Source organism: Grampus griseus, assembly GCF_964374135.1.
Source record: "Grampus griseus genome assembly, chromosome: 7".
Lineage (NCBI taxonomy): Eukaryota > Metazoa > Chordata > Mammalia > Artiodactyla > Delphinidae > Grampus > Grampus griseus.
The window spans coordinates 69,401,123-69,415,503 of NC_139001.1; the positions used below are offsets into that span (position 1 = coordinate 69,401,123).

The following is a 14,381-nucleotide window of genomic DNA, read 5'->3' on the forward strand; positions in this document are numbered from 1 at the left end:
GTAGAGAGAGAGGAGGAGAAAGCTGAAGACTAATATCAAAGCATTTCTGCCTTACAGGTCAGTGGAGAAAAATAGAGTCAAAGTAGGAGATGGAAAAATAATGGTCAGAGAGTTAGGAGAAGGACTGAGGCTGTCACAGAATCCAAGGGAAAGGTTTCACGTAAACTTTAATCAAATTCAAGGAAAAATGATGATAGAAACGAAGATCTCTGAACTGGGTGATCAGTATATCTTAAAGGTCTTTGCAGAGCAAGAGGGCTTAGAAGTGGACCTCAGGCCCTCACGAAAGGATAACCTAGCCTCGTGCCATCCACTGCATGATTGCATTGACTGGGACGGTGCCCATTCAAATTGAGATACACTGTAATCATCAATTACATATCAGGTTTTAAAGACAGTATGAAAAGAAATAATGTGAAAGATCTATTAATAGCATATAAAGACCAATTACACACTGAAATGATAAAATATTTGATATACTGGCTAAATAAAATATGCAATTAGAATTAATTTCACCTTAAAAATTTTTAAATATGGCTACTAGAAAGTGTACTCACACTATATTTCCCTTGGACATTGTTGATCTAGACCTTCGAAATGAAGCTCACTAATGTAGCACCGTGAAAAACACACTCTCGCAAACACTTTAACAGCTAAATGCATTTTTACCCTTTTTCTCAGTCCGAACTCTTTCAAAATGTGTTTTGCATTTTGTCAGTGTATTTCTGTATTTTGTGACTAGTGTATATTGTAGATATCCTTTTTTTTTTTTTATATGCGAAACAGGTTATCCCGTCTTACTGAACATTTGGCTCTTTTTTCCAACCAGCAGGTGATGCTACAGCTGATAGTCGCAGAACCTACACTCTAACCGATTATTTAAAAAATACTTTCAGAGTGAAGTTCTACACCTTGCGATGGATTTCAGGTAAGGATTTTTGGCGGAGAGGGGGCTGATTTTTATGGTTATTTTCATTCTGGTTAGGTTGTGGGGCACTTTTATGGCACTGAGAAAATATTCTTATTTTTTTTTAACCGTATGGGAAGTATTTTTTTCTACTTAAGTGTGGAAAGGGGGATAAGACAGAAAGAAACTTGAGTATTTCTTTGATATGTACTATAAAAAGTTAAATGTAAATTGAACCCTTTACAATAATGATGGAAAAATGAAGGCATACTAGTGTAATATTCATCAGTTCATGTTTTTCCAACTTAGAAATGCCTTTTTAGTACTTGTGTGAATTTGTCTTAAATTTTTATTGCATGGTTTTTTAGCTTATGAAGATGTTTAAAAGCAACTTGAAATACTGATCTGGCCGTTTTCTCTCTTTAGATCATGAATATCTCTACAAACAAGAAAATAATATCTTGCTATTCAATGCTGAATATGGAAACAGCTCCATGTTCTTGGAGAACAGTACACTTGTATGTTTAATCACATAATTAATTCATGCTTTAAGGGAATTCTGGGGATTTTCTTTTTCATAACCTTTCAAATCATGAGTACTATCGTTTCTCATCCTGTTGGACTCTCTCTGCAGCATATGGCACAGTGGATCTTTCTCTTCTTCTTGGAATGCTCCCTGCCTTGGCTACTTTTTAGTCTCCTTTGACGATTCCTCCTCCTCTGCTCATACTCTTACGTGTAAGTGCTCCGCAGGGCCGTGTCTTCACTGCTACCCTCCCTCCTCACTTTGCATGCTCTCCTTCAGCGAATTCCATGCACTTCCACAGCACAGGTGCTTCTCAAATACATGCCTGTAATACTAACCTCCTCCCAAGATCTAGACCTCTGTTTCCAACAGCTTGCCGGTTCTGGCACATGGATGGCCTGCAGTCATTTTAAACTCAGTGTCCCAAGCTAAACTAGTTATTTCCCCTTCCCTCTCCTAGCAAACGGAAGGCATACTAGTCCACTTCCTGAGTTCCCAATCTTGGTAAATAGCGCCCTCTTCAAAGTCACTTAAGCTAGAAACCTCAGAATCCTTGATTCCTCGGGCATTCCCCTTATTTAGCTACTCAACAAAACCTATTAGTCCTCCCTTGCAACGTCAAGTGTCTCTCGGATTTCCATTTCCACGGTATAGTCCTGGTTCGAAGCCTTGATTAATCTTGTGACAGTATTCTAACGAGTGTCCCTCTCTCCATTCTGTGAATCAGACCACGGCATTGCCCAAGTCCAGGGCTACTGTAACCCCTCCCCTCTCATCTCATCTCAGCCACTGGGTCACCAGAGCATCTTTGTAAAAGCCAGATAAGATTCCATCACATCCATGTGCAAAAAGTAGTTCAGGGCTTCCCTGGTGGCGCAGTGGTTGAGAGTCTGCCTGCCGATGCAGGGGACGCGGGTTCGTGCCCCGGTCCGGGAGGATCCCACATGCCGCGGAGCGGCTGGGCCCGTGAGCCATGGCCGCTGAGCCTGCACGTCCGGAGCCTGTGCTTTGCAACGGGAGACGCCACAATAGTGAGAGGCCCGCGTACCGCCAAAAAAAAAAAAAAGTAGTTCATAGGTCTATTTCTTATATCTAGGCCTTGGCTATTTTTCTAATTTTATGTCTTCTCTTTGTCTGACACACCCTATACTGTATTCAGGTTACAACTAACCTTTAGGCAGTCTCTAAATACGCATGCCCTTTCTGCATCTGGGTTTTTACTCCTGCTGTTTCCCCTCCTGAGGAAGTTCTCTCTCTGTTCCTGATCCCCACCCACATAGCCATCTCTCCTTCATTAAAATAAATCCTTCCCTCCCTGATTCTCTAACCCTGATCACCACCCACCTTGCCTCATGGTCATTTGTGTGAGGGAGTGTGCCCCCTCTTCTAGACCGGAACCTCTCAAGCTACCAGCCACAAGTCTAGAACCGTACCCTCTACACAGTAAGTACTCAATAACAGCAGTTAAATGGAATCATTCAATTGTTCTTTTTTCTACTTGATTGACAGGATGAATTTGGATTTTCTATGAATGATTATTCAGTATCTCCTGATAGACAATATGTTCTCTTCGAACACAACTATGTGAAGGTAAAAGAAATGCTTTTTTACTGTGACATTTAAAGAATCCTATGAGTATGTTATTTTATAACTGATTTCAAGTCTGTGACTATTTAGGATTGATACCTAAGTAAAAGAGTAGGCGCTAAAAACTCATTAATTCGGTATCAGAAGGAGAAATGGTCATTCTCATTCATAAAAGATAAGTCTAATGAATGTTTTAAAAGAAATTCATTTTCAGGGTTTTCAAATACTAAAAAGCTAAAGTAATATTATACATAGATACTAAAAACATAAGTTAATAAAATAGAACTTATAATTTAAAAGTATGTGTACATGTCTGACTTGTACATCCAGTAATAGAACCCTTTATTTCCTTTGTCTCAGTTCGACATATATTAAAACTCTCAAGCATTTGCTTTAAAAACAGTTAAACTTCTCATCCTCTAGAAGAGACTCTGCACGGTCCACCTCCCAGCCCCCAGGTCCCACCATATAGAAACCGTTCCAAAGGGGCAGCCTCAGAACCGGTCACCAGTGCCCTGCAGGGAGCGCTCAGCTTCCTCCAGTTGCCCAGCCCAACATCAAATTCTCACACATTGGGGAAAGGTTACAGCCTAATCACACATCCTTCTCATGTTTAGGGTGGCTGCCGATCGCCAGTGACTTTCACTGCAGCTTTTTGATTATTCATGGATTTGACAACGGTTGTTGTGTATAGGCAGTTTTGAGACATACCGGAAAGATTAAAAACCTGTAGAGAGATTCTGCTTGAAAACAAAATACAAAGCTGGGGATCCCTACCTCTGCCTTTTTTCTCTAGAATAAATAGTAAATACTGAGTGACCTTATCCCACACACCAGCGCTCCTGTATTCAGGCCATGCCGACCAGCCCGTACTCCGTTTCCCATTTTGGGATGGTAACTCCCGCTCGTAATATTTGCCCTGATTCATTGTGCTGGGCTCCATTTCCTGGACATGAAGCCTTGCTGACTATATTCTGCTAAACCAATCCACCAGGAAGGAATCAGAAGCCTAAACCAACTTTAACACATCTGTTCCCAGTTAATGAATTAGTGTTTGTTTAATTCAGTGGTTCTTATTGCTGTCTACGGATTAAAATCATTTAAGGAGCTTTTAAAAATTCCTAGTGTCCAGGTCCAATCCCCAGATCAATAAATTGAAGTCTCTGGGGTGAAGCTGTCATCAGTTTTCTTTCTTTTTTTTTTTTAATACGTAGAGTATTTTAATGAGCAGCCAGGGTTGAGAACCACAGATTAACAATTTCCCAAGTTAAAGACAAACATATAAAGACTATGAGGTTAAGGTAGAAACAGCAAGGTAAATACCAGCTCAATTTGCTATTTAGCCAAGTTCAACAAGTGCCATATGGTGTGTACTAACGGATGTATTTCACTGGTAGACCTTAGCTGGACAACCATCATTGGTAATTTGTATCTGTTGTATCACGGGAGTTTTCATGTGCGTTTAACTGCTTCTGCTGTTTTCATTCTGTCCCCTTCATCCTGCCACTCTGCCTTTCTGAACCCACCTCGCACCTCCCTCTCTGCACTCACCAAGCTTGGCCAGTGCTTCCCACCCCTGCCTGCTCCTTAGGATCAATCACCTGGGGAAGTTTTTTTTAAAATACAGATGCCTAGGGGCTTCCCTGGTGGCGCAGCCGTTGAGAGTCCTCCTGCCGATGCAGGGGACACGGGTTCGTGCCCCGGTCCGGGAAGATTCTACATGCCGCGGAGCGGCTGGGCCCGTGAGCCATGGCCGCTGAGCCTGCGCGTCCGGAGCTTGTGTTCCACAACGGGAGAGGCCGCAACAGTGACAGGCCCGCGTACCGCAAAAAAATATAAATAAATAATAAAATACAGATGCCTACAGCCTGCTGCACACCAACTAACTCAGCATAGCTATGGATGGGGTCCAGGCGTGGGTAGTTTTAAGGACTCCCAAGTGATTCAGTGATCCAAAGTTAAGAACCTTTAAGTGCAAAGCTCTTCATATTTCTCAAGCATCACTTTCATTCCCATCTAAGGGCCAAAGCACTTGCTATTGCTTCATCCTGGCACCTTCTTCCCCTGCTCATCATATGCTCTCCCTTTTTAGTAATTCAGGTCCAGGCTTTGTTGATGCTACTCTGTCCCCCCCAACATTCACTCTCTATCACATTAGCTTACTTTCTTCATACGTTTTATTGCCGAGCATTAAATCAAAAGATTACTGAAATAGAGAACTCTATATTCTATTTTACTTCCCGGAGTATCCAGCAGAATTTTCTATACAGCGTAAATGTGTTGACTAATCAACTCTCAAGACACACATCAAGAACAAAGAAAAGTCTACTTTTATTCAATTTCCCTGGAGGTCTACTGCCAGTGCTCTTTAGATCCTACTGCATGGTTTCTCCATGACTGAGCTAGTGCATTCAGAAAGATCAATTCTTAATTTTAAGGTGTAGCTACAAAAAAAGGTAAGTGAGTCAGTGAACAAAACCAAATAAGTTTTTAAAAATTAATTAATTAAAAAAAAAGAAAACATAAATAAGTAAGGACCATACAGGCTAGTATGGATGTTCTCATAGCATCTCGCCTCATCGCTTAATGCTGTACCGATGATAATAGTTGCATCGTCTGTGACTTGTTGACAATGTCCAGGAGTCCTGCTAAATACTTCACGTTCATTCTCGTGCCCCTGAGATTGTTTCTGTCACTATCCTCATCTTCCTAAAGAGAAAATTGAAGTCTAGAAAGAAACTTGCCTGATATTACATATTGGAGACTTGCCTTCGTCCATTTGGGTTGCTATAAACATCATAGACTGGGTGGCTTAACAACAGAAATTTATTTCTCAGAGTTCTGGAGGCTGAGAAGTCCAAGATCAAGGTGGCAGCAGATTCAGTATCTGTCAAGGTCTCACTTCCTGGATCATAGTTGACCGTCTTCTCCGTGTGTCCTCACATGGTAGAAGGGTCAAGGGATTTCTCTGGAGTCTCTTTTATAAGGAAACTAATCCCATTCATGAGAGCTTTCCCCCTCGTGACTTAGTCACTCCCCAGGGATCCCATCTCCAGAATACCATCACGTTGGGGGCTAGGATTTCAACATATGAATTGAGGGTAAGGGGGGAATACAAATATTCAGTCTAGAGCAAGACTTGAATCCAGGTTAGAAGACTCCAAAGTTTGTGCTCTTAAACATGATCTTTCCTATGTTCGTGCTTGAACCTCTTTCTGCTATGATGCTTTTTTTCCTTCTCTGTGTGGCAGTCCTCTGCCACTGAGACTCAGTCCAAGAGTCACCTTTTCCATAAGCCTCTCTCCCTCCCCAATTCCTAATTTATGATTCCTGCCTTTCCCCACCCACCTCCATTGCATGCTCTGTGATTCTTTTCTTGTAGTTTATGTCTCCATATCCCCCATTCAACTATGAGCTCCTCAAAAAGAGGGAGCCTGTCTTATCCAGTAATGCCTAATCAAGAGGATAGGTGCCAATGTTTATAGCCTAAATAGACTGATGAGTCTGTTTCGGAAGATTAAGTGAATATACAAACATCTTGGATTTCCCTTTACAACCCATGATAGATCTGTCACCCTGAAATGATCTCAAAACTTCTTAAATCTCTTAATATTTTTAGCCTGTACCACAACTTTTGGCTCTAGTGAGTATTATACTCAGAGGTTTTCCAGAAACAAGCATGGAGTGTGTCAGAATAATTCAGGATTCAAAAAAGAATGTATGACTTGCAAAGAAGAGGAGACAATAAATATTTGTTGACATGAGAGGACAGGAGGGTGATGAATGATAAGTGGGAAATAGTTTTCAAGATTAGGGACCTGACAGGTCTTAGCTCTGCTAATACAGCTGGGGGTCTTGGGCTACCTATTTCATCTATTTCAGCCTCATAGGTAAACTTTGATTATTTTAGTTTGGTCTGTTTCTTGAATATATACTATGTGGCTTGTACTAGACCAGACTCCAGGTATTTAAAGATGAATAAGACACAATTTCTTATCTCTAGGAGTATGGTAGGGAAAACAGACATACAGACAAGTAATTTTGAAAAAAAAATCTTTAATTTATGTATGTATCCACATATAAACATAATATTTCATAAATGCAAATCTATGATCATATATTTAAAAAATCTTCAGTCTTATTTTTTTACCATTTTTTCTTGACTCCCTACTCCTCACCCCTCTGCCTTTTCCCCAGGTATCCCATGTTGAGAATCTATTGTATACCCATATCCATATTTTATATTTGTTTCTTTATTCATATAATTCTAGGAAGATAGAGATTCTTTTTAGTTATTGTTTATTTTATAAAAATAGAATCCTATTTTCCATACTTTTCTGTAAATTGCATTTCTCACTCAGTGGTACCATGTGGAACTTCTTCCAAGTCATCTGCTATGGCTCTAGCTCATTTATTTTTGAATTAATAGACTTTATTTTTTAGAGCAGCTTTAGGTTTACAGAAAATGAGTGGAAAGTACAGGGGGTTCCCATATACTTCCTCACCACCCCCCCTGCCTCACCTCGACCCCTGTTATTTTCCCTATTATTAACATTTTGCATTAGTGTAGTACATTTGTTACAATTGATGAGCCAATATTGACGCATTATTATTAACTAAAGTTCATAGTTTACATTAGGGTTCACTCTCTGTGTTGTACATTTTATGGGTTTTGACAAATGTAGAGTGTATAATGACTTTTATCTGTCATTATAGTGTCATGCAGAATATTTTCACTTTTCCTAAAAATCCCCTGTGCTCCACCTGTTCGTCCCTCCTTTCACCCGAACCCCTAGCAACCACTGATCTTTACTGTGTCTGTAATTTTGTCTTTTCTGGAATGTCATGTGGTTGGAATCATACAGTATGTTGCCTTTTCAGATTGGCTTCTCTCACTTGGCAATATGCATTTAAGTTTCCTCTATTTCTTTTCATGGCTTGGTAGGTCATTTCTTTTTATCACTGAATAATATTCCATAGTCTGCCTGGACCGTGGTTTGTTTATACATTCACCTGTTGAAGGACATCTTGGTTATGTCCAAGTTTTGGCAAACATGAATAAAGCTGCTGTAAACATTTGTGTGTAGGTTTTTCGTGTGGGTATAAGTTTTCAGCTCATTTGGATAAATGACAAGGAGTTTGCTGGTAAAATTATTTGAGCTGGGGGTTTTCTTTGTACAGAGGTTTTTTATGGATTCAGTTTTATATTAGATGTAAAACTATTCAGAATTCACTCTTTCGTCTCACTTTTGATAACTTGCTTTTAAAGGAATTTGTCCTTTTTTCTAACTTTTAAAATTTACAGGTAAAAAACATTTAAAATAAGGTCTTATAATCTTTTAATGTCTGTAGAGCCCATTGTGGTATCCCATTTTTCATTTCTGATATTATTCATTCATACTCTTTTTCTTACTCTGTGTTAGTAATTTTATTAGTCTTTTCAAAGAACCAGTTTTTAGCTTTGTTGGATTTTTCTCTATTGTATTTTTTTCTATTTGATTACTGCTTTGACCTTTATTACTTCTTTTCTTCTAATTTCTTTGGATTTGGTTGCTTTTCATGTTTTAGATTCTTGAGATGGTTATTTAAAATATTGATGGTATATGTATTTCAATTTTAAAACATATTGCCAGGTGGCTTTCAAAAAATCTGTAACACTTTATATTTTCATGATCAGTGTAGGAAAGTAAACATCTCTCCCCATCACTACCAGCAATAGAATTAGAGTTCTTTAAGATATTTTGCCAATAAGGTGGTTGAAAAGGGAAAATTTGCATTTTCTTAAACAGCTGAACTTAACATTACTGTGGTAAGTGCTGAGAATAATGTTTGTCACAGGAAACGGCACCTCAGCCCACTGTGGTCCTGGGAAGTCTCCTTTGCAGAGATGAGGCCAGAGAAAAGTTATAGGTAAAATCCAGAGGAGTTTGTACTAGATGATTTCTGAGATATTTTCTAATTCCAAAATTTTAAGAATCTAGATAGGGAATTATAAGATATAAAGTTTGAGAATTATACAATGTTATACGGCTTTATCTCTCAGCTGGGCTCCTATAGCAAGTGGTCAAACTACCAAGAATCACAGAAACCTGAAATGTTTGTTTTCTTTTGCAGCAATGGAGGCATTCCTACACAGCTTCGTATGACATTTATGACTTAAATAAAAGGTCAGCGACTTCCTCCCAAAATCTGTTATGCTTTTCTAGTATAATAATAATTTAAAAAGAAAAGAAATTCCACTGTGATTTATTCACTTGGAAATGTTTCTCTTTATCTTTTTCCAGGCAGCTAATTACAGAAGAGAGAATCCCAAACAACACACAGTGGGTCACATGGTCACCAGTGGGTCATAAATTGGTTAGTGAGTCTCTCCCCTTGTCAGAAAAATAATGGCTCAAATCTCTCATATGCAGAAGCTGCTACCCATGATACAGAGCAGATACTTAGGAAGCCAGTACATCACTATCAAACAGAGTTTTATTGCCTAAAATAATATTTTATTAGTCTAACAGAGTAAATACAATTCCTGAAAGTTTCTGAACTACTGTTAGGGAATTGTTTATTTACTGGGAAAATGTTCATTAAAGTCTTGAATTCTAATTCTGTTGCACTTTGGGTTTTGTTTTGTTTTGTTGAGGCATTCCTGCTTTCTGATAGTTCTGTGACTTTCTCTATGTTGTCACTATAGATATACCTTCATGTGCTATAGTCTTAGGAGAATGTCAGAAGTCCAGAAGAATCTAAACAGGAAGACAGACTGTTTATCTGTAGTTGACTTCACCCTCTGGGCGTGCAGCTGCCCTACATCTACTCACCTTCCCTGGAGAGAAATGCATAGCACACATCATGCTATAGAAGTGGTCAGTCTTCCCAGGCTTTGCATACACTTTGGTATCCAAATAGCGTGGTTGTGAGCTGCTTCTTGGGCTTCTGTATCTATACTTACAGTTTAAGAACGTGAGAGGAGGGAGTAAATGACTCTTCCTCCTGATCAATGGAATACGCTTAGGTAATCATTACACTTGCATACCAATATTTTTTGAGGATAAAATAATTGGTAAGTTTTTTAAAATCCAGAATAAAATATATTATGTATCAATATTTTTTTTCCAATCTTTCTAGGCGTACGTTTGGAAAAATGATATTTATGTCAAAAATGAACCAAATTTGCCAAGTCAGAGGGTCACATGGACTGGGAAAGAAGATGTAATCTATAATGGAATAACTGACTGGGTTTATGAAGGTAGAGACGTTAAAGCTTTTTCAAATCAGAAAATCTGTACGTTTTCAAAAACAGTTAAAATGGGGGGAAATTCAATGGCATTCAAAATAAGTTGCATTTTAAAAATGTCATCAAATCTCCTTTAGCACTCATAACACTAGGTATCTCATAGACCAAGAATCTCTTCACAGTGGCTACTGCTGCTACATCCTCACTGTCTCGTCAATGCTCCTATTGTCTTTGCTCTACTGCTACAAAAGGGCCTTTCTGTGTAGGTAGCTTTTCTGCTTTACTGGGGCATAAAAGCCTCCAGATTGATATCAGATGTTTCTTGAACCGGGCCTACCTAACCCAGAAGTTACTAAAGAAAACGAAATACTCCCAGAACATTCCAAAAGATGACAAACTATTGTCTGGAGATTAGGGAGTCAAGGGTAAGAAAATGCCTTTTTTTTTATAGAGGATTTGTGTTCATTGGAACTTGAACAAATTAGCATTTCCTGTTTCTAAAGAAGAAAAAAATAATTAGAAAGACTTAGGAAAAACTGGGTTCAAAAAACAGAACTGAAAAAGTTAAAAAGAATGATTCTCTCTTTAAGGATAAAGAGTTTTAGAAAATATTAGGAAAACATTATTCATGTCTGTAGTTGCCAAGGTAAAAAGCATTTTGAGGCTATTCCAAACCCTTCATAAGATTGTCTCATGCTTATTAAAGACTCATCCTTATTTTATCCTGTTATTTCTTCTTCATACTTATTAAAAAAAGGTTTTTCTTCATGACAATTTCGGTTCTTACTAGTTCAAATCGAGTTCAGTTAAGTGGATAACATTACAAGAACAGGAAACACTTTAAAAGAAAGATAAATTCCCATGGCCCAGAAACAAGTGTTTGATGAAAACTTACAATGAAATTTACTATCACTTGTCACTTAGATATTGAAAAACATCTTTAACGCTTGTTGGACAGCACAGCACAACCTCCAGGATCCCCAACGTGAGCTAGATAAAGCCTCTTCCCAAAGCTGTGACTGACCCTTCCTTGGAACAGCTGGGCAGCTCTAAGATAAAACACTCCGGCACTAAGGTTCTTTCTAAGGTAGATAATAGCTGGAGGGATCTCATTTTGCCTGTTCATGACTAAGCCATTCACAAGCAGAAGAATGGCTTCACAGTTCCAATGTGGGCCTGTCTCTAAAAACGGGACTTTAGTCCCTACAGGGAAATTCCTACAATTGGTTTTGTACATTTACAAGTGCTCCATACTTAGAAAAGGGCACACCTGCTTCTCCATATATGGGGTCACCTTCCTATTGGAGCTACCCTCTCCACTGTAGCCATGAAGACCTGTTGGGATCAAAAGAAAGTACATTTTGAGAATCTGTAGGTTCATAAGTAAATGGACAAACAAAGCTGCAAGGTCTAAACAGGGCCACATGCCACACTGAGGAGGGACACTCACAGAGGAGCCTATATTCTGGGACTTGGGCTGCCACCCCACCCTGGGTCCCCAAATAGCTTTCTCTCTCAAGTTTTCTCTTTTCACTTTATTTTATGATTTTCTAATTGATTATTATTTTACTTTAGTTAATAAGTGTTTTCTTTTTCCAAAAAAAAAGGATAATACTTTATCTCCTAGGATGAAGTTAATTACGTTACAGTCACTTTTGAGTATGAATGTAGTTTACCTAACCCAGAGCTGAAAATGCGAATTTTGGTGAGATGAGAGGGGATAGAGAAGGAAATAATTTAGGGAGATGGAGCATTCCTTACCCCCCTGAGGCAGTAGTGTTGACAGTGGCAGGGGTGGGGGTGGGGGTTGTGATTAATTCAGTGCAATTCACATTGAGTGCCAACCACCTACAAGGTGCTGTGCCAGGTGCTGGAGACACAGAGACAAATGCTACCCAACTGTTGCTCTCAGGGAATTCAGCCCAGAGAGAGACAAAGAAGCCAACAAAAACTGTCATGGAGTGAATTAAGTATCCTATTAGGGGGAGGAAACTAGGTCCCAGGGGTACCTAAGGAAATTCAGAGTGACTGGCAGGATGGGAGTTATCACAGGATGGTGGTGGGAGTGCCATAGACACCCATCGTGTTCATAGCCAACTTCAGGAAGGACTGGATATCTTTTCCTTCTTTCTTTGTTCTTTATCCTTACCCATGATCCCTTCATTCTTAGGACTTTGAGTTTGACCAGTGTAGTTTTATAATAATGGTTTTGACACATCATTGATATGGAAATATGTGGTCGGTATTCTAGTAAGGCAGAAAGAGAAAGACAGATACCATATGCTATCACTTATATGTGAAATCTAAAATATGACACAAATGAACTTAGCTATGAAACATAAACAGACTCACAGACATAGAGAACAGACTTGTGGTCACCAAGGTTGGGGGATGGATTGTGGTCACCAAGGTTGAGGGATGGATTGGGAGTTTAGGGTTAGCAGATACAAACTATTATAAATAGAATGGATAAACAACAAGGTCTTACTGTATAGCACAGGGAATTATATTCAATCTCCTGTGATAAACCATAATGGAAAAGAAAAATAAATAAGTAAATAGATAGATAGATAAAGTGTTCAGTATTCTAAATAACTACTAATCCAAAACATAGACTCCTACCTGCCACCTGTACTTAAAAGTGATTTTACAAAGCATTACCTTGCTGTCATTGTATTCATTTTATGTAATTGCATCTTGATCTTAGATTAGAACCAATGGGTAGAAGCTATAAGGAATGAGACATGAACTCAGTATATGAAGAAGTTCTTAGTGAGAAACCTCCTTGGCTTAGAATCACAAGGCCTGCCTTCTTGTCTCTGTCAATTCACTCTATCTCTCTAAACCTTAGTTGTCCTCTCTGTAAAATAGCCTATGAATAGACTCACCCAGGGTTCAATTAGATAAGTGTTTTGTAAATTCTAAATTGCTGCATAAATGTAACTCAGTGACATACGTATAAAGCAGTCAAAGGGGGAGCAGGCTGCCTGATCCAGTAGAAGGTTTTCTGTTACTAGAAGTGCTGAAATAGGCAGGAAGGAACAGTAGGAGATGGACTCCAACCAGACAAATCTGGATTCATTCTTGATTTTAGCAACTATTGGTCATGTGCTCCTGAGTGAATTGCTTACTCTCTTTAAGCCTGCCTGCCCCTTTGCTCATCTGCACAAGGAGTTACTGTGAGGATTAACCGAGATAATAGATGTCAGTTACTTATCAGTGTATGGTCAGCAGGCATTAAATCGCAGCTGCTCATCATTATAATTATTATATTTTATTATTGTTGTTATTTTTATTACTGTTACTCCTACTACCATCACCATTGTCATAAGTGAAAGCAAGCATTTGGAAGAAACTTGTCAAGAAGCCATAAGAATCAGAAAAGTGATTGGGATAAATGATTTCCTAACTCTAATATTCACGTTTTTATGCTTTTGCTTTTACCTTTCCTCTCGCAGCACAACATGAAATGTGTGGATTAACTCTGTGTAAGGGATTAGGAGGCTCCATCAAGTCTACTTGACTCCTCTATTCCCAGTTGGTGAAAGAGGTTTTGGCATTTTAAGAGGCAGAGATGGGAAGTCCCGTGAATAGACTCCATAATAAACATAGGAAGGAGCTACCTTTGCCAGAAATTGGGAACAAGTGCAACACTGTTCAAGAAAGAAAAACCTTTCCTTTCCTTTTGCTTCCATCTTACCGTCTTCCCTCACCCATCAGCTGATCGACCAGAGGAGGATGTTAATCCAAGGGAGTCTTCAGTTTCTAGACTAGGCAAAGGAGATGTTTCTTGGTAGGGGTCTCATGGAGCTCCCTTCCATTCAAAATCCATCATTCTCAAGGCTTTTGTGCCAAGAGTAGTAAACTCTGGGCACCATATTGGTTTGATAGCCTGGAGCCACACACCACCCACCAGTACCCTGCGGGCTCAGTACAAACTGAGCCCACTTGGGGAGCATATGCTGGCATGGTGACTGTTTGAAAAATTAGAAAGGAGAATCAGCCCCTTGTGTGAAATTTACTTTTAGTATGTTTTGTGGCATAAATTTAGAGGATTATAAGATAAGGAAAAAAATGTAGAGTTTATATTAAATATTGTGTGCTAAGATATTCAAAAATGGTCCAACGGG

At 39.0% G+C, this 14,381-nt stretch overlaps 1 protein-coding gene across 1 annotated transcript in view; it reads left to right on the forward strand.

The window, feature by feature from the left end:
- DPP4 (dipeptidyl peptidase 4) overlaps window positions 1-14,381 on the forward strand; it is a gene marked incomplete at its 5' end in the record, with an annotated part of 76,978 nt that overhangs the window by 20,800 nt on the left and 41,797 nt on the right. Inside the window, 6 exons of the mRNA XM_082658922.1 lie at window positions 833-928; window positions 1,334-1,425; window positions 2,943-3,023; window positions 9,135-9,187; window positions 9,305-9,377; window positions 10,143-10,263. Of these exons, the coding sequence (XP_082515048.1) occupies window positions 833-928; window positions 1,334-1,425; window positions 2,943-3,023; window positions 9,135-9,187; window positions 9,305-9,377; window positions 10,143-10,263 (516 nt within the window). The remainder of the gene's footprint in view (window positions 1-832; window positions 929-1,333; window positions 1,426-2,942; window positions 3,024-9,134; window positions 9,188-9,304; window positions 9,378-10,142; window positions 10,264-14,381) is intronic.